This window comes from Lissotriton helveticus, chromosome 6 (genome assembly GCF_964261635.1).
Source record: "Lissotriton helveticus chromosome 6, aLisHel1.1, whole genome shotgun sequence".
Classification (NCBI taxonomy): domain Eukaryota; kingdom Metazoa; phylum Chordata; class Amphibia; order Caudata; family Salamandridae; genus Lissotriton; species Lissotriton helveticus.
Window position 1 is genome coordinate 1,092,447,388 of NC_136067.1, and position 21,331 is coordinate 1,092,468,718.

The following is a 21,331-nucleotide window of genomic DNA, read 5'->3' on the forward strand; positions in this document are numbered from 1 at the left end:
GATAGAGTGAAGAGATTTTTATGTTCCGTGTACCTACTGAAGGTGTGCCATTAAGTGGTGTGGTCATAGTGGTGATGTAGGAGTTCAGGTGAGCAAGCTGTGTTTAGCACAGGAAGGCATTGGAACGACTCTTGGAGAAGCTTGGTGGGCAGTGTCTACCTCTAAGCATTCAGGAGAGCAGGCAGTGTTCAAGGCAGGAAGGTAACGGCAAGGGTCAAGGGGGAGAAGCTTGGGGCCAATGTCCGCCTCTAAGCACTCTGTCATTGATACTCACTTTTCATATTAAAGCTCCCTCCATTTTGTGCTATTAGGATAAGCAGCCACTGTTAGAGAGCATGGCATGAAATTGACATGAGCAGTATAAGAAAGGCATTGTAAAGAGTAATGCATTCTAGTGGATAGGATTTAGTAATATACTGACCTACCCAAGATGGCAGTCACTCGAGTACGATAGATCATTCCTCTTTTTATTTCAGTGACACTCAGGAGAAATTCAGGACATAGAAGATCAGCGAGTGCCTCTTCTAATTCTACTTCTTATAGCTTTGTTTCTTTACTCTGGATAGTTTCAAGACGCAGAAGAGCAGCGAGCCCCTCTTCTATTTCTCTTGCTTCTAAATCTGTTTCCGGGGAAATACAAAATGGCTGATTGCTGGGAGAGCAAATGGCTGCCATTCAATTTGATCGGGAAGCAAAGCCAGAAAAGTGCCCAGCTGAGACAAAGTACTCAAGGAGCGGCATGTCAGTCCCTATCCCGGTGATCAGTGCAGCCACAATGCTCAAAACCCAACCTATGTCGGAGCCGGGTCTAGGTGACGTGACGAGGTAACAAGAAGGCAGCGAGCAGCCGGACCTCCAGCCTCTCTCATCGATCCTCTAACTCCTAGACGCAGGGCCACCTGCAACGAGCGACAGCGGAGGCTGTGCCTGAAGCTCGTGGATTTGATCAAGGTGACTCCTTGTCACCAGGGACATCCCACAGCAACTCATGGCGGAGGCAGGGCTCACAGCTCAAAGGAGTGGATTATGCCTGTAGTAGCAGTGGGAAGCAGGGAGTCCCCAACGAGGTGAGTGCTGGGAGGTGTGGGGCTCAGTCATACCTCAAACCCCGATGACCTTTGGTGCATTGTATACCCACTCAGTCTGTCCTCCAATACACCCTATGCAGCCTTTAAGAGCCCCCCTGTGAGGTACTTTCTTCACACTTCCGAACCAATGTTACTATGTTAGAATGTACATGATATTCATACCTTCCAAGCAAGATAGATAGCATAGCTCTGACAGCTCACACTGAGACATTTGTTTTTAAGCATGCTAAACAATTTATCTGCTGCTTTGTAATTCACACCATAAGGATGTAATTCCTGTAGTGCTCATGAGGGGTAAGATGGCATCCGGTTTCTAGATCAATGCACTTAGAAACAATAATCATTACCCTTTCCTTTATTCTGTTGTGGGATGCTTCTTTTGGACTTGCAAGTACTGGGCAAATTGAACTCAAGATGCACGTAAGTTTGTGAAATGCATGAATTAATCTTTATTTCACCACTCATACCTTAACAAAACACGTACATCGCGAATTGCGAGGTCGTAAGGTATAACCTGTGTGATAGTTTTCCTACACTTTTCCCAGGGATCTCTATTGAGGTTTTGACGAAAGCCACCAGCCCCAGCCTGGGCTCAAGTGGTTGAAACATGTAGAACTGTTATGTAGGTAATGTAGGGGACCAGTAATTTATGCCTATTTGAAATCCCTCCTGTTTTTAACCGTACCAAAGTAACCATAAATATAATTTACAAGTTATACCTGGAGACTTGAGGTAATTTTAAACTTTCCTCATATCTCACTGAAAATCTTATTAAAAGAACCCCCTCCCCCAGGAGGTTGAGCCCAGTCAGACACACTAGGTGCTCTGAGTGAGGATTCAACAATGACGCATGTCACTAGAGTTTCCTAGTGGGTGAGTTATTTAAAAAATATAAAAGAATTCCTAGATCAGGAGAGGTATTATTCTGGATTCATTCCCCCTCGATGGTTGATAAATATTAGACCCTCTGACCCAACTCCTACCTCTGGACCTGTGGAAGACTACGAAGGACTGCTGTGCTGCTCTGTAAGAACAACTGCTACTCTGTTGCCCTGCTGCCTGAGTGAAGGACTGGACCTGCATCTTGAACCCAGGGCCCCCAGAGTGACTTCAAAGGAATGTCTTTTGTATCAAGATCTTCTTTACCTTAGCGCGTGCCCTATGGGAGGAAGAGAGGATTTCCAAGGGCAAACCCATCTTTAACTCCACCAAATGTTGTGCCCATGAAGCAGCTGTTACCACAGCCAGAGGAGTAAAACACCTTCTCTATACTCCGGTGGAACACTTGACACCACATATCTGGCTTGAAATGGGAAGTTCAACAGCATCTTATCAACCTGCAATTTGACGATAATACTTCTTCAGTGCACAGGTGATAATCTGCTTGTGAAAATCAAAGGAGGACATGACAAGCCCAGGGCTATGGGCCCCCTTCAGACCTCTGCCTCTAGGGGTTCCTTTCTGAAGCCACAATACAAATGTTGATCCAAGAACAGCTACCCCAGTTTCACTTGTACCAAAGGCAGCAGCAGGCTTACCAATCAACATTCGAGTAGGGGGCACATACAAGGCATCTTCTGGGGTAACAACTCCAACAAATGCACAGGCAAAGGCACACCTGGTAAGGGAGCCTCTGCCTCCGAACACTGACTTGATCCCATATCCTCCATGATCATACAGCACCCACTTGGGGAGTCTTTAGGGTTTTCTTCTTTTGTGGAAGACCATCACCACCGACTGCTAGGTTCTTTCAAATATTGAGGACGGTTATTGCTTAGAACTCCATCAAACGTACCAACTCGCCCACACACCCTTAATCCCGAACCTCTTTATCTGTTACAAGAGAAGATTGAGGCGCTCCTCCTCAAAAGAAACAAAGAGCCAATGCCCCTGAAACATTGGGCCGCGGCATCTACTCCCTTTACTTCCTCATTCCCAATGAGAATGGCTCCCTCAAGCCTCTCCACAAATGCATGCTCTCAGAACATTTCCATGTGAACACTGTGCAGGATGTTATCCCCTTGCAGCAGCAAGACAACTTCATGACCAGACTAGATCTGAATGACGTCTACTTTTGTGTAACCATTCACAGGTGCTACCACCTCTTCATGATAAGTGACCAACACTACCACTTGGTCTTCACCAAGTGTCTAGCAGTGGTAACTGCCCACCTCAGAAGGGTTACGCATGTGTTCCCTTACCTAGATGATTGGATGATCAAGAGTGCTAGCAGGCAGAAATACCTGGCCCACACTGAGGCTGCTGTTTCTCTGCTCCACAGATTGGGATTTACAGCCCATCCTGCTAAATCCCATCTCCAGTCTCGTCAGGTCCAGCCCTTTCTAGGGTCAATACTAAATTCAGTCCCTACCAAGGAGTACCCAATTGATCAAAAAGTGTTTGCATTTCAGCAGATACTACCTCTTTTATGTGGTCGCTATGTATTACCTCAAGCAACACGCACATGCTCCCTTCAACTTTCAGTACTGGGTGATTCACACTGGGATACACCTCCTAGCAGAGTACTTCCCAGGGCTGGACTACAATTTAGCACACCTGCTTAGTAGGACGCTGCAACAAGTCCATGGGTAGGAACTCAACCCACAAATCCTACTCCTGTACTTTCAGTGTTCATAGGGTCCAATAAATAGACCCCTTCGCCACTTGTGTAAACACAAATACCAAAACGTCTCCCCTAGGTTTCTAAACTTATGGGTTTATGCTATGGGTGATTACCTATGGATGAACTAGTCAGGGATTTTTGCCTGTGGTTTTTCTCCTCTCCTACTTCTTCCGTAGGTAGTGATAAGCTCGGGCAAGCATCCCTCACTCTCATCCTGGTGGCTCCCATGGTTTTCAACCCTCTTAGAAATGTCCATCACTCCTCACGGAAAGCTCCCAAACAAACCGCAACTTTTCACACAGAACTAAGTCAGAGTCAGACATCCAGACCCCAGTCAAGTCAAGTCATAAGCTTTTATTCGATTTGAGAAATACAAATCATACAAGCATAAAATATATAAAAACAATTCATTGCATACGTAATTATTCTAAAAACAAAGTGACTCAAGTGAACTCGAGAATAATTCATTAAAAAGAAGAGAACATACACTGGCGTACGCTGGGCAACAATACATAGTTAAAGATATAATTTAGCTAAAAAAGGGTCATGCATGTACAGACAGGAATAAATATAATTATCACACAAATTGCTTTTCTTGGCAGCTGTACATTATGAAGCAAAGGTTCCAATATGACTCGGGCAAACACGGGGAGGTTAATTCATATGTAAACAAAAATGTAAAAGACCATACATTTACAAACGGTGGGCATAATGCATGATTAAAATACGATATACTGTTAAAAGAGACATATATGTACAGACAGGAATATATAAAGTTATAGCAGCACTATGCTCTTCCTGGCAGCTGTACATTTTAATATAAAAGTGGCAACAAAGAAACAGATATCCACGTTCTCTAGGGAAGATAGTAACTCTAGAGCGCTCTTTGAAGATCGAATGTTGTAATTTAAAAGGATAGGTTTTAGATACCTTACCCTTAAAAAGTGATAAAATTTACAGAAAAGTAAAAAATGACAGCAGCTCTGGCGTGAGGTATTGTCACACGGGCAGGGAGTCTCGGATCTTGTTTTCTGGTCCTGGAATGCAACAAGGTGATGTACAATACCCAACCTGACTCGGGTTAGTACAAATTGATGGGAGGGACGAGAAACAATCGAAAGGTAGGCTTGAAACCCCGGAGTTAAGTTTAGTTCCTTATAGAACTTCACGGTGGCTAACTTGCCATACACCTTATCTCGCCCTTTCTTTTTAAAATTTAAAAATGTTTGTTTGATTTCTTTTTTGGGGATTGCAACCGCCAATTCGGGGTCGAGGAGAACATCAATTTCAAATAAAGTTTTGTACCAGGAATGAATGTATTTCAACCACTGGATGCGTGATGAGTAGTCCAATCCTATACAATCAAGAATAATTTCTTGAGTGAATCGAGTCTCTGGCTTAGCCCAAATAGAACGCCACAATAAGAGTGGCCGAACGGCTGCTAAGTCAGAAATAAACTCGATCCCTACCTGTCATGAATTAATTGGACAGAGGCAGAGGGGGGGGGGACACATTAGTCTTTTTAAAAACTTGTTTTCATCTTTTTGGAGCGAAGAGCCCTCAATTTGACCCCACACACCCGCCCCATACAGTGCAGAAGAAACACAACGTATATTATATATGTTAATCATATCTAAGATGCTTCTCGTTCCGAGCTTGGATGCAAATCGGAATATACTACTGGTAGACCGCATCATTTTCAACCTGATGTTATCAAACTCGGGTACCCAAGACCCGTCGTTGGCGTGATTCCCAAATAACAAAATGATTTAACGTGTGTCATGTTGTCGCTATCCAAGAAAAAGCTGTACTTCAGTTTATTTGCAGACTGCCCGCACAACATTACATAAGTCTTAGTTTTGTTCATGCGGAGCCTCCTGTTTTGAATAAACAGCATGAATCTGTCAATGAGTCGCTGTAACCCAATCTGAGTGCGGGATAAAAGAACAGCGTTGTCCGCATATAGTAAGATTGGGACAGGTTTGCCTCCAATCAGGGGAGCATCTGCTGGGGTATCGGTCAAGATGCGATCAATATAATTAATAAAAAGGGAAAATAAAAGAGGGGCCAGTACGCATCCCTGGCGAATACCCCGTGAAACTTTGAGAAACGTCGTACATTCGCCTAGGGTACCATAACGGACCTTACAGGATAGTTTCTCGTAAAGCCTGGCCAGAAAGTGGACAATTTCCTTCGGTGCCCCTGACTCCAGCAAAACCTGCCAAAGAATAGCGTGATCAACTAAATCAAACGCGCTGCTCAGGTCAGCGAAACATAAAAAAAGATTGCCCTTTTTGACTACAGTATATTTATTGATAATGAGGTCCAAATTTACACATTGCTCCAAAGTGCCCCTACCTTTCCTAAAGCCATATTGCACTTTTGTTAAAATGTTCATGACTGTAGCCCAAGTTTCTAGTCTTTTGAGCAAAATTCTACTCATGACCTTTACTGAGGCGTCCAACAAAGAGATCGGACGATAATTGGAAGCCTCAGATTTACTGCCTTTTTTGAATAGGGGAATAATAACTGATTGACCCCAGGAGGGAGGAATGTTACCTTCTGCTGCGCAGTTAAAGGTCCTCACCAGAATAGGAGCCCACAAGTTTGGTTCTGCTTTTAGTAAATCAATGGGGACCCCATCGGGGCCCGGGGCCTTCCCCCCCCTTGCTGTTGGAAAGCCCTTCGTGACCCTCCTCCAAGGTTACTCCCAGAGGTAGAGGTATCCAAGAGGAGGACTCGGTCACTGATACGGTTAGGGGTTTCCCTTCCGGGTTAAAGATATTAGTAAAGTGGGTAATCCACTCGTTGCATGCAACGTATGATGTTATTTCCGGGATACCATCAGTGTTTAGAAAAGGGCTGTTAATTATTTCCCAATAAAGTTTACAATTTTTGGTCTCAGCTGCTTCTTTCAGCTTATCCCAAGCTTCACTTTGTAAAACCTTTTTCCTGTTGGAAACAGCCATTTTATAGTTAACCCTTAATTGTTTTATTCCATTGCTGTCTCGGGGTTTGATACCTAAAGCTTTCTTCAGTTCCCGTAGAGCTGCTGTACAGGGTTTATCAAACCATCCCCGTTTTATAACTCTGTTGGATGGGGATTTCTTAGTAAAAATACCTTCAATGATGGTTTTGATCTTGATAAATTGTGACAACAGGAAATCGGGGTTAATGGCATTTTTTAAACAATAGCTGATTTCGATTTTACAACTAACTATAACCTCCCTCTGTTTGGCCATGGAGCTGGTTCCAGACCATTTAATCCTCAGACCATTTGGTCTGATCGGAACGATATCGGTGGAACAGGTTTCTCCAGTCACTAGTTTTGCACCCCGTCCCGGTAGGGTGACGCAGATGCTGTTGTGATCACTTAGAGTTTCCTCCCTGATACACAGGTTTATAAAGTGTCCTGTGCTGGAGAACAGAATATGGTCTATAAATGTCCCTGCGTCCCTCCCTGTAAAAGTGGGGCAAATGGCATTCAAACTGTTTTTATTACAATTTAACAGGTATAGGTCTAGTTTGATTAACAGTTTGTTTAAAATTGAACCATAGTGGCAATGTGGGAAATGAAGGGAATCCTCGCTCTCACCCACACCCCCCCATGATTAACCGTCCCCGTTCCAAAGCCACAGGGATTCCCTATTGATAGTTGACATGGCTGCAGATTAAAGTCCCCTGCCCATAGAATATCAGCCCTTCTGTTTGAGATGCCCAGAACCCTTACGATTTCCTTTTCCAAAGGGAATAGAATATTCCCTCTGGAGGCATCAAAGATGTTATTATAAAAATTAACAAGGACCAAATCATTTCCCATGCTACATTCAACCCTCACTACCTGGCTGTGGGTTCCCACAATCGAGCTGCTTCTGACTTTACAGTTACACAATTTATTGGACAGAAGTAGCAGAAGGCCCCCCTTAGCCCTTCCTGAACTGGATTTAGTAGCGTTGAGGCAATAGGATGAATAACCTTCTATATTTATTTGCTCTTGGCACCAGGTTTCTTGAAGGAGGATTATATCAAATCCTTCCCCTATATACTTAGGCCAGAAGGGGGTGTCTAGTTTCCCTGCAATTCCGGCAATATTCCAGGAAATGAGGGTAAGGCCTGCAAACTCGGTTGGACCATAGATAACCTGCTCCGGCTAGGAGTCGCGGGCTATGATCGAGTTATCCTCCTTAGCACTCTCGCATGGGGCAATCGTGGGGGCACAGAGAACCACACACGCTTCATTACTAATACATGAAGCACCTCTCCGAGGATACATAACTACAGGCCTACAGGTGGAAGTTTGATTATTACAGGGGTAGGGTTTGAGAGGGAGAGGTTGTATGGGACTGCCTTCCTGAACAAAAACCTCCCGTATGGCCGCATGTCCACTGGGGGGTACGCAATCCGTGATAGAGACTGCTCGGTCGCTAGCGTGGACATGTTGCATGCGTACGTCCGACCCTAACTGCCTAATGTCGGACTGGCTTGATGATGGTGAAGCATGAAGTCAGTCAACCATCTCAAGACAATCAAATCTATTGTTAGTGTGAATACCTCGCCACCCGTCGCCCATAAAATGGCCTTTGTTGGAATACCAGGGCCGAGGTACCCATTCCCTGCTCCTGCTCTTTTGGGTCAGCCATGGACCTCCATAATTCCAGGATTGTTCTGGAGGTAAAACCCAGTTTGGTGGTGGTATTGGGTGATGATAGTTATATACGGGGGGGGGGTAGAAAAAGGAGAGTCGATGGGCGTCGACTCCCCCTTTCTTCTCCAGATCTGGCCACGAGCAAATATGATTCACGGTGGACGCATCATCGCAAGTAACAATGACGCAGTCCCCCTGAATACTCTTCGGGCTCACCCCCACCCATGGTACTGTACGTACAGATGATATTCTACTGGTGTTTGGGGGCTGTAATGGCCTATTGATACTAAGCCATTGAAGGATTTTATTCAGAAGGGACCAGGGTTGTTCATCTGATCCTGCTGTTAGTTCGGGTACTCCCGTTAGGATCACAGTAAATGGGGATACCTCAGGTGACAGATGAACTGGGCGTTTGGGTCAAACCCCCTCTTACCCTCTGGGGGATGTGATTTTGGGGGCACCGGGGGTTTGGTTTGAGATGGCTGCGAGGACACCTTGGCCGCGGTATGATTGGCAGCTATTAGTGGGGCTACAGGGGGGGGGGGGAGGGAAGAATTTTGCTGACTAGATGAAGGTGACTGAGAAGGGGTTTTAGCTGTTGACTTAGATTTTGCAAATTTTTTTGAAGCTGGTGGTATGGGGGTTGATGGCTCTTTTGTTTTAGACTGGGTTTTGGTCATAATGGGCGGTCTATCTGAGTTAGCTGGTATAACCCCAGAATTGACCACTGTCGAGGCCCCCCCAGATTTAACAATTCCCGCCCTGGTCTGGTTGGGCAATTTAACGAGGAGTATGGCAAGTTGCTTTTCAATTGCCATGATACTCCGTTCCAGAGGTTGGAGATGGTATTTTAATAAGTCCCTGAATCTAGCGAAAAGCTGCGGAGTATCACAGCCAATCAGACTGAGGCCACCCTCTTGATCATTGTCCGATGTGGGGCATTGTAGGTTAGATGAGCCAAGTGGTGCAGAATTACTGCTAGGGGGGGCATTCTTGGATGGTGGTACGATAGACCCTTTCTTTTTATTGGCTTTATGATGGTGTTTGGTGTTATTCCCCTTTTTTTGGAGTTCTGGTTGCTTAGGAACAGCACCTTCTCTAACTCCCTTGAGCCTGGATACTTGTTCAGGATCTTCAGACAAAATCTGCCCAAGGTCCGGGGTAATCTCAAGGTTCCCTGTTGAGTCTAATTCCGACGACAGGTTGGTGGCTGATAGGTCAACAGCATTTGGGATTGAATGAACTTGGGCAGTTGCACCAGACTGTATTAGAATTGGGATAGGAGAAGCTGATGGAAGCGGGGTTAAAGCCGCTGCTATGAGGCCCATTGAGGATCTCCGGGCAATCGCAAGGTCCTGAGACACCCTGCGTTCTAAAAGGGAAATGTTTTCATTAATTGCCTCATTAGTTTTTGAGATAAACTGGTCAATAGGACCTGTAAACAAGGCAGTTCTAAGTGCGGTCTTACTTCTGGAACCCCTGGTCATTGTTGTGAATGTTCGAGGTCTAGTTCCAAAGGACACAAAGCACACGAATGTCAAAAAGTCAATACCCTTGGGAAATGGGGTCCACGTCTGGTAAGTGGGATCCAAGGGGGCTAGCCCAGCCCAGCCTGGAACAGTCTCGTCCCGCGAGGGAGGCTGTGTGCTACTTTTATGCGCCTCCTGGCGCTTCCTGTTGGTGCTTGGCGCAGTGCCTGTTGGGGGATGTAGTTCCCCAGACCCCGCTCTCCGCTCAGCGGCAGTCTCCCTGGGCCAGCGGGAGGCGTGCGGCGGGAGGCGGGGCTGCTCCTGTGGCGGTTCGGCTATGGCAGAAGTCCTCGAACACCTGGTGATATGCAGTAAGGTCAGCCAGGCGGTTTGCACTGCGGTCTGCTTTCAGGGTAATGTGCTAGTCAAAAGGTTTCCCCCGCTCTGCAGGCTGTGCGCTACTTTTATGCGCCTCCTGGCGCTTCCTGATGGTGCTTGGCGCAGTGCCTGTTGGGGGATGTAGTTCCCCAGACCCCGCTCTCCGCTCAGCGGCAGTCTCCCTGGGCCAGCGGGAGGCGTGCGGCGGGAGGCGGGGCTGGTCTTGTGGCGGTTCAGCTATGGCAGAAGTCCTCGAACACCTGGCGATATGCAGTAAGGTCAGCCAGGCGGTTTGCACTCCGGTCTGCTTTCAGGGTAATGTGCTAGTCAAAAGGTTTCCCCCGCTCTGCAGGCTGTGCGCTACTTTTATGCGCCTCCTGGCGCTTCCTGATGGTGCTTGGCGCAGTGCCTGTTGGGGGATGTAGTTCCCCAGACCCCGCTCTCCGCTCAGCGGCAGTCTCCCTGGGCCAACGGGAGGCGGGAGGCGGGGCTGCTCCTGTGGCGGTTCGGCTATGGCAGAAGTCCTCGAACACCTGGCGATATGCAGTAAGGTCAGCCAGGCGGTTTGCACTCCGGTCTGCTTTCAGGGTAATGTGCTAGTCAAAAGGTTTCCCCCGCTCTGCAGGCTGTGCGCTACTTTTATGCGCCTCCTGGCGCTTCCTGATGGTGCTTGGCGCAGTGCCTGTTGGGGGATGTAGTTCCCCAGACCCCGCTCTCCGCTCAGCGGCAGTCTCCCTGGGCCAACGGGAGGCGGGAGGCGGGGCTGCTCCTGTGGCGGTTCGGCTATGGCAGAAGTCCTCGAACACCTGGCGATATGCAGTAAGGTCAGCCAGGCGGTTTGCACTCCGGTCTGCTTTCAGGGTAATGTGCTAGTCAAAAGGTTTCCCCCGCTCTGCAGGCTGTGCGCTACTTTTATGCGCCTCCTGGCGCTTCCTGATGGTGCTTGGCGCAGTGCCTGTTGGGGGATGAAGTTCCCCAGACCCCGCTCTCCGCTCAGCGGCAGTCTCCCTGGGCCAGCGGGAGGCGTGCGGCGGGAGGCGGGGCTGCTCCTGTGGCGGTTCGGCTATGGCAGAAGTCCTCGAACACCTGGCGATATGCAGTAAGGTCAGCCAGGCGGTTTGCACTCCGGTCTGCTTTCAGGGTAATGTGCTAGTCAAAAGGTTTCCGTCAATTCAACCTTACAATCTGACTCCAGAGGTCACATAATTTGGTTCCCTTAAACTACCTCTAGAAAGTATGTACATCTTCAAGTAAGCCTGCAAACCCACTATGGGGGCCTGCTATGCTGCTGGCTGAAAAACATTTGCCTACTATTCTGTCTGAAATTGCATAGTCCCTTAAACCAGCCTTTCAAGACATTGTATTCTACCTCTACATTTCCAATAATCAGGGCTAGCCTACACCTCCATACATCTACATCTAGTTACCAATGCTATATATTTGCAGAACTGAAAACACTTTTCCCTGTTCAACATCCCTATCAGCCTTAACTTTATGGAATGCCTTGCACCAGTGCTTCCTAAACGTTTCAGAACCACAACCCTATTTTTAGGAGCTACGAACTTTCACAACCCAGCTCGCTTAAATGGCTTGGGCAGGGCATTTTTTTTTTAAGTAATAAGAGCACTTCTTTGTAAACATCAGGACCCTGATTAGGCCCTTTGAAATCAGACTGTAGCCAAGATATTAATCTGCCAACAAAAGTGGCAGATGGTGAACTGTACTGGAGTCTGGATCTGGGACACATTTCCAGAGTGGGTTACTGGCCTGTGGCATAAATGTACTCAAATAACAAGTCCTGGATACCAGTGATTGTAACAAATTTGAGAAACCACTTCTCCAATAGTGTATGGGTAAGACTACGCACTGAAGTTTCCAAGGCGGTTATTGCTTGGTAATGCCTGTAGTTGCTAATGGAGCTCAGGCCTGCTGTACGCCTTCCCGCGCATACCATTCCTGCCCAGGGTTCTGAAGATGATCAGGAACAACAGGACCCAGGTCGTACTTGTGGCTCCGAACCGATCCTTCAATCAGGCTAGCTCTTCGGGAGGATCTGTTGCAGCAGCAGGTGAGGGTCCTCCACCCGAACCTCTTCGCCTCCATGCTTGGAGATTGAGTAGCGGCTGTTGATGCCATTTGACCTTCCTCCCGAAGTATGCTATGTTATTTTGGCAGCCACGGGTCCCTCCACTAAGACGGTGTACGCCTGCTGTTGGCAGAAGTTTGTATTATACTGTACTGAAAGGTCTATTGACCCTCTTTCTGCTTCTCTTTTTACAGTTCTTTTGTTCATTCCGACCTTTGCCCAACAGGGCTATGCTTTGGGAACAATCAAGGGTTACCTTTCTGCTCTGTCTGCTTTTTTTGCTGTGCCAGACCAGACCTTTCTCTTTAAGTCTCCTATTGTCAATACATTTCTAAAAGGGCTGGCTCACTTGTTTCCGCTCATGCCCTGTGTTACGCCACAGTGGGACCTTAATGTGGTCCTTACCTACCTGATGTGTGCTCCCTTTGAGCCTTTACACTATTGTCCCCTCCGGCTGTTGACCATCAATGCAGACTACTTAGTGGCAATTACATCTGCCCAGAGGGTAAGTGGGTTACAGGAATTAACTTGTGCGCCTCCGTATCTGATGTCTTTTCCAGACAAAGTGGTGCTCTGCACCCAGGCTTCCTTTTGTCAAAAGTTGTGACTCCATTCCATCTGGGCAATTCATCACACTGCCCACCTTCTTCGCTCCCCTGCATCCCTCTAAGGAAGAGGAGCGTCTCTATTGACTTGACCCAAAAAGAACATTATCGTCCTACCTTGACAGCACAAAAGAGTTCCAGGTGGATGACCAACTCTTTGTGGGATAGGTCGGAGCATAGAAGGGAAGGACAGTGTAGAAAAGGACCATCTCTCGCTGTGTCGTTTTCTGCATTAAGATGTGCTATGCCCTGGCAGAGAAGCAGCCCCCTGAGGGATTAAGGGCCCATTCCACCAGGGCAAAGGCTGCGACTACGGCCTTGTCACAGGGTGTTCCAGTCCTAGACATCTTTCAGGCAGCTACCTGGGCATCTTTGCTCACGTTTGCCAAACATTACTGCCTAGACAATCAATTCCACAGAGACTTCCTAGTTTGAAGTATTGGTCCGCAACTCGTCGCCGGGATGGTATGGCTCTGGTATCTAATTAAAAAGTAAGGAATCTACAGCTAGAAGTGTCTATCAGATGAACAAGTTACTTACCTTTGGTAACGCATTAGCTGGTAGAGACTATATCTAGCTGCATATTCCTTACAGCCCCACCTATGCCTCCCTGCTGTGCTGACTAATGTTGTAGAGCTAGGGTTGCTCCCCTGTTCAGGGCCCTAGTTTTGCACACAACTATGTCAGTTACTTTGTGGCTCTGCCCTTCTGGCTTGAAAAATCATAAAGTACTGACGTCTGAGCACCTGGGTGGCGTCTATATAGGCACCGCAACGTCATAACTGACGCTGCTGATGACGTCACGCAGAGCTGAATGACCTCTGGGAAATTCAAAGGTAAGAAATCGGCTGTTAGATGGAGTCTCTATCAGCTAATGCGTTACCGAAGTTAAGTAAATTGTTCACCAGGATGAAGGCGACTTCTTTAGCACTATTCTTTAGTGTCTCTGTCCTGGATATCTGCCTTGCTGGAACATGGGCTTTGGTCCACACCTTCACCAGGTAGTATTGCCTGAGATCCATGGTGATTGCCATTTAGCATAAGTCTGCGCTGCAGGATTTATTAGTTTGACCACCTTCTCAGACCCCTACCTCGAGGCACTGCTTGGTCATTAATTCAAGAGATGAGGAATCTGCTGGCAGACCTATCTATAAGAACAACAATTGACCAAACTTGCCTAACTATCTTTTTGATGGATACTCTAATTACATGAGGATTGTTCACCAATCAGGCCCTCCTCTATATTCTGACAAGTGTTCATGTGACTATTTGTAGTAAGGTACCAAGTTAGGTTTGATGCACTGCTTCCGTCAATCTCGTTGGTCTTGCCTTTCATTAGCAGGTCTGAAAAAGAGGGCTAGAATCTAATGCTCGAGCACTGCTTGGGCGTCTTGAGCAACTTTGTAGAATCATGACAAGTGCAGTTTCACAAGCAGATACTTGAGCTGTGGTATTGTGGTGCCATATGTTGGCACAGAGGAGCTATTTCAAAGGTGTGTGATCCAGAAGAGGTGATGATTCCACGATTTCAGAATGATGGTTACTGAAGTTAAGTAACTTGTTTGTTGATTGGAATGTGTAACTGAAAGTAACATTGTAATTAAATGTCCTTTTGTTGCAGGTAATGGGAAGGTTAGCCCTTGTGCAGCTGCTGAGGGCAGTTTTACTTCTCTCACAGGACTTCTGGAAGTAGAACCTCTTCACTTTACCTGTGTTTCTACCAGTGATGGAACCAGGATAGAACGGGATGATGCAAGTACGTTTACTGGTATAAACATTTTTAATTATTCTTTTCATAACAAATTAAGTAATTTCCCCTGATCTTTGCTTGTACAAGTTTACATTTATTTCTCCTACACCTCCTAATGTTGGGATATTTGGGTTGCAATTTCAGCAGTCCCACAGTCGTCCCATCCTATGTCTACATCAAATCTTTATCTCGAAACTATACAGAAAAGCACCACTGAATGATTCTTCAGTTAAGGGAAAAGATGGTTAAAAAAGAACCTGCTGCAATGCGTTTTCAGTATGCAAATTTGTTGATACTTCACAAAACGTACCAGTGTTTGGCATGTAATTTTCTGATGAGCAGGCAGACGATGTTTTCCTGTTAGCTTTGACTCAGAATACAATGATCGTAGCATGGGTAGCAGCAGATACACATGCTCTGCATACTACTGTCATCTATGTTTGGGCTTGGACCTGTACATCTTGTTTTTCTGAAGAAGGCTTTTGAGTCACAAGTTCAAGTGACTCCTATGACTGGTAATGCGCTTTAGCTCCATTGTTGGATTGTTTTTTCCTCTGTCTGGTTTCGGCGTGTATCGCTGAAGCTCTGAGTCAATGTCACATGACACTCTTCGTCAGGGCCTTTTGATGTTTCTTCTGCTGTTAGAACAAAACAGTTGTGTTGTCTTTTCGACTTCGTCCCAGTTCAGTTAGTTCCATGCCTGTGCTATCTTCAATGCTTTGTTTGGGACCTTGTCCCCATAAGGCCCTTCTCCTTGGTCTCCCTCCTCAAGAATGTGCTGGCTGTAATGGAGAGGACCCCTTTCCAGTACTGGCCAGAGTTTCACTTGTGGCAAGATCACCAATCAGTCTGTGGCCCTCCTTGTCGCTGGAGCATGACAAGACCTCTTGTCTCACCTGCCTCGCATTTTGGTCCAAGAAGATCCTCCATCATCATCGCAATCGACTCCTCTCTCAACGCAAGATGTTGCACTGGCAAGATGAGGACGATCCGACATCTTCGGGCAGGATGTCAAAGGGGAAACTGGTGCCTCTGCTGATCAACCAGCGGCCTTCAGCCCAGAGTTCTTCATCGGGCTCTGATGCCTAAGATCAACTGCTAATGCCCAAAGACAAAGACGTGGACTGTGAGTACTGTATTCTATCACCAAAAACAGTCAGTCGATCCCTGCCCCTCAAGGGGGTTGAGCCCACTATAAAACCAAGAGCTTTCCCGGCAGCAACTGCATCAGAGCCAACACAAAGCTTTGGTGCCATCACCGACTCAGATTGCAGCTCCGAAACAGATGCATAAGACCCAGCCTTTCTCAATGCCTTCTGGTTCCTCTGCAGCAGCTCAGACAAGCTTTTCTGAGCTGAAGCACTACGACGTCCAGACCAGGTTCAAAGTTAAAACAGCCATTGGCGCTTGTAGGAGAGTGGGGTCTGCAATCCTATGGTCACCCCAGATTTTTGCTTTTTGCTTCACTGGTTTACGACTTTCCCTGGCTGTGGGCCTGCTAATCAGACCCACAGCCTAGCTGTTCTCTCTCTAAATTGACATCCATGTACTTTAGGTGCATTTACCAATTGGTACTGGGCCACCTTATCAGTCCCTGTACCCAGGGCATAGGTGTACCTAGGGCCTACCAGGGGCTGAAGCATGTATTATGCCACCCCTGGCTGGCCATCTAAATCTGACACAACTGGCTGCACGACAGCTGGGGCAAGGTGGTGTAAACACCCTTTGCTGTAGATATAGTATACCTATATCTAACCCTAAAATGGACACATAGATTCCTATCAGTCACTCCTATGGAAGGCCTTATCAATCCTGAAGGCAGAGTGCTTGGAATTATGTGAGATGGTGCTCTGGCATGAGCTGAGCCCATTTGCAGCTTGCGGAACCAAGTCCTAATAGCTGTTCCATGATAACGCTATACCATATACTCTTAAGTGCATTATCAACCTCGCGGTTAAATGCTAACTCTGGTATAACATTATTAAACATGTCGAGTAAGGCGTCATACGATTTGGAATACTACCCCCTCGCCAATTCTGGCGACGGGGGTAGCATTCCACCCTTCTAGAGGGACACGACATGTATGTAACTGTGAACCCCGGTTAAAGTTAACTCGAGCCTCAGCATCACAAAATGGATGCTGCCACCACAGACACAAGTCTGACCTCCTGCTGCTGGGAGTCCTTCCAGCGAGGATGGCTTGGACAAAGAGTTTCCTGCCTTGGGAGGTGCTAGCACCACCCCAGAAGGGATTTTGTGTATTGAGGTAGGGAGGCCTGAAAGGAATGAGACATGCCTGGGGCACACAAGGTGCCCTGTGCATACACCGGTTCAAACCAGTTGCTGGGGCATCCCAGCCCCAGCTCTGGTGGGAAACCGGACAAAGGATAGGGGGTGTAACCACCCCCCTTCCTGGCCCCACCCAGGGGAGGGACCTAGTCAGTAGTGCAGCCCCCTTTAGGAGAATAAAGGTAGGAGCTGGTCCCATTCCAAATTAGATTATCCTGCACTATTCAACAAGAAGAAACTCTGGCCTTCGACGTTCTGCTCCACAGAAGACTGAAGAATCTCCCTTGTGGACAAGGAGTGTCCACCCTGCAACTGCAGGCACCATCAAGCGTCCAGCGGCTTCACTTTGTCGTCTTCCCTCGAGGATCCAGACTTCAGAGCCCGACGAGACCCGGATTCCCAGACCTCTCCGACCTCTACCTACATCTGCAGCAAAGCTGAGACCCGTGGGTGCGACGAGACACGTGGGACCGGCCATCTTGAACAAACCTGCACTTCGCTTCCAGCACGACTCCCGAGGTAAACTCGACCAAGTGCTTTGGGGACTGAGAAGCCCCAACCCCGAGCAGCCCCTGCACCGAAGATCAGCCCTCCAGCATCCACGAGATCTGCGTGGGGCTCTTCTGCTTGGTTCCTGCTAGACGCGTTGTCTGGTCACTTGCCGGCTGGCTAGTGGCTTCCTAGACGACGACTCTTTGAATTTTCACTGCTGATCTGGTTGCTCCAGATTAGCCCTTGCTCCCTTCCAAAAGAGGGGCACCCCGGACTCTCCTAGTCCGCACCAGACGCTTTTCCTCCTCACCGCGTGGGTTGCCTTTGCCAAGGCCTGTTGCCTCCAATCCCGGATCCAACACCGCCGGCATCGAGAGCCTGCGTGGGACAGCTCGTGCCTCCATCCTGGTCGTCGAAGACACCTCCTGGTCCACGTGGCTGCAGAGTCAAGCGTCCACTCTTCACCTGATCGCGACGTCGACATCTGGTTCCTTCCTGGTCCCACTCCAGTCACTGGCTAGTGACTGTGAACATTGTCCCCTCTGCTTTCAGGTCTCCTTCTTCAACAATCCACCCTTGGATTGCACCGGACATCTTCCTCCTGGTCGCCTGCAGCATCTTTTCTTTCAGGCTCCATTGACTTCAACGCGAGAACCCGACGCACTTTGACACCTATGCACCCGCGGCCCGTGGGTGAGGTAACACGAGCATTTCGGTGCTCAAGGGTAGTTTAACTGTCCTAGTATCGAGTTCCACAGTCGTTTTAGTCCTACCTAGTCAGGATTGTCCGTACTCACCTTTTCTTTAAACTGTACTGTCCATAGACGTTGTTACGCATCTCGCGTGTGAGTTCACACTCTGCACACGCGTTCCGTGGGCCTCCTAATACTTACCTGAAGTTAGTATAGCGTGGTCCCATCGATCCTACAGCCTCTGGACAGCTCCATTCCTTTTACTGACTTTCACATTCCACTTACTTAGTATATGGTTTGTCGTGCCCCTAGGGCACCATTGTAATTTTGTGCAACTTGTCGTATTTTTCGTAAGAGATTGTCATGTGCTTAGCCCTCAGACCTCATAAAGAGTTCAGAGGTGTTGTTATTAATAGATATACTGTTTATTTTCATAACAACCTGTGTGGTATCCTTTCACTTGGTATTCAAGGGGTTATATTGTGGTAAAACAGCTGGCTTCACATGCCAAAAGAGTTTAGCCTAAGACTGCTTTGTCCACGCTACCATTAGGATAGCTGGTCTATAAGGTTGACTTACAACCAATCACTATACGGGTTGTTTGGACTGATACAAGGTGATCACTAGAACTAGTGAGCATCATATATCAGGCCAACTTCTCACATTGGTGTGCAGCGGTTGGGATTTGAGCTTGCTGTTGTTTTTACCACGTATAATCTTGAAATATCATTTGAAAGATCACATAAGGTACCTAGGTACATATAACAAGCTTAGAAATACTCTGTTTCTACTGAACCAGCTGTTGTAGTAGAAAGAGCCTAGCACACCCTGACTACAACTCTTAGCAAGGGATCAGTAGGAAAACTCATAGTGTAGGTAGGTGCATCACTTACACCTCACTAGAAGCATGTCTACCCATGGAGAGTCTTCAGAGACTCCCCAAGTGGTTAGTGACCCTCCACAGGTCCTTTCCAGATATGCAGCTCTCAGTTTCCAGGAGATGAGACAATTGTGTACCTCCAGGAAATTGAAACAGGGTTGTAACCCTACCACTCCCTTTTTGTTAGGTCTCTTAGAGACATATGATGCTAGAAAGGCTTCTAATACAGATGGGAGCATGCCAGCCTTAGAGGGTAACCTTGGAGATCCAGACCTCCCTGAAACAGAGAATGTAGAAGAGGAGGAGGAAGAAGAGGACACCTCTGGGGATGAGGCAGACAAAGGCCCTGAGTTAGTCAGCAGGCTTACTAGGACCAACTTAGACCTACATAGGGAAGGATCTGGGGGACCCCCAGTACTGACCCTGAGCATGCCTAACTTTGGAGTTAGAAGAGATAGGTCTCATTCTAGGGACTCCAATAGATCTGTGCAATCTCATGCATCTGCTCAGAGGAGAATGACTTCTCCCCAGAGGAGAATGACTTGCCCTCAGAGGAGAGAGCATGAAGCAAGGATGAGACAGGCTAATCTGAGGATTCAGAGGGAAGAACTTGCCCTTGCCAAAGAAAAGCTTGCCTTTGCTAGAGAGCAACAGTTAAGTGGGGTAGTCCCCACTGGTGGCAGCACTATCCCTAGGGATAGAGACAGGAGTTTTGATAATAGACACCTGAGTAAAATAGTGCCCCCCTATAAGACAGGGGATGACATCCACAAGTGGATGACTGCTTTGGAGAGAGCCTGCAAAGTACAGCAGGTACCCCAGAGTCAGTGGGCAGCTATATTGTGGCTCTCCTTTGAAGGTAAAGGTAGAGACAAGCTCCTCACTGTTAGAGATGAGGATGCTAATGATTACCAAGTCTTGAAACTTGCTCTGATTGATGGGTTTGGCTTAACCACTGAACAGTACAGGTTGATGTTCAGGGATACCCAGAAAACTCAGGCTCAAGATTGGACTGACTTTGTGGATTGTGCCACTAAGGCTCTGGAGGGCTGGTTACTGGGAAGTAAAGTTACTTATTACACAGGATTGTATAATCTAATTATGAAAGAGCAAATCTTAAATAATTGTCAGAACCAGTTGTTGCATCAGCACTTGATTGACTCAGATCTGACCTCTCCCCAAGAATTGGGAAAGAAGGCGGACAGATGGGTCAGGACAAGGGTCAAGCAGCAGAACCAGAACCAGGGTGGTGGCCAGAAGAAAGCAGACCAGAAGGGTACTGAGAATAAGCAAAATGACCAGAAGTATTCAACAGGGCCCCAACAACCTAAGGAGGGTGGGTCCCAAACTTCCCAAAAGAAGAAGAATGATGGTCCTAAGAAACCATGGTGCCAATACTGTAAAAGTAAGACTCACTGGTTTAGTGAGTGCACCAAGAAAGGCCAAACTCCTACCACTACTGTCCCTAAGACACCTGCGCCCCCTAGTACAGTTAGTAGTGGTAGTGTACCTCCCAAGGCTATAGTTGGGTTAACCCTGGGAACTAAGGTGGGTTCTGACTTAGAATTCTTACTCAGGCAGTTCTGGTTTGTACTGGGAACATGGATATGACCCTACTGTAAGTCCTAGTACCCTGGGCAAATACAGGCAAACGCCTTTAATCAATGGAAAAATGGCTCAGGCCTACAGGGACACATGTGCCAGTGTCACTATGGTGACACCAACATTTTTGGATCCTGACCAGATCATGCTAGGTTCAGATTACCTAGTGACCAATGCTAGCAATGTCACTACCAATCACAGTATGGCAGTTGTTAATTTCTCCTGGGGAGGGGGTAACTTGCCTCAAAAAGGTTGTAGTTAGTTCAGACCTCCCAGTAGATTGTCTTTTGGGCAATGATTTGGAATCCTCACTGTGGTCAGATGTGGAGTACAGGACTCATGTAGAAATGCTAGGTCTCTCCTCACATGTGCTTGCTGTGACTAGGTCACAGGCCAAGAAATGCCCAGCTGAACTAGTGCTGGATCCTGGAAGAATGGACCAGACACTACCCAAGAGAAAGAGCAGTAGGGGTAAGGTTGACCCTTCCCCCCCTGCCTCAGGTTGAGGATCAGCTCTCTCAGGAGACTGACCTCAAGACCCCAGAAGGAACTGTCCTAGAAGAGCTTGAGCCTGAACAGGTTGAGTTTCTTGGGACAGGGGGACCTTCCAGGGCAGACTTGAGGCAGGCCCAGTTAGACTGTTCCTCTCTTGAACCCCTCAGACAGCAGGCTGCTGCTGAGGCTGCAGGGAATGCTACAGGTGCCCATAAAGTTTATTGGGAAGATGGACTC

The 21,331-nt window shown here is 47.4% G+C and overlaps 1 protein-coding gene across 4 annotated transcripts in view; it reads left to right on the top strand.

The window, feature by feature from the left end:
• BIRC6 (baculoviral IAP repeat containing 6) overlaps positions 1 to 21,331 on the top strand; it is a 2,208,279-nt gene that overhangs the window by 647,169 nt on the left and 1,539,779 nt on the right. For 2 of the 4 annotated variants that reach the window (XM_078648748.1, XM_078648750.1), the window contains exon 23: positions 14,516 to 14,662. In XM_078648748.1, coding sequence (XP_078504874.1) covers positions 14,516 to 14,662 — 147 coding nt within the window. The remainder of the gene's footprint in view (positions 1 to 14,515; positions 14,663 to 21,331) is intronic. The other 2 variants (XM_078648749.1, XM_078648751.1) reach the window with 1 other exon arrangement.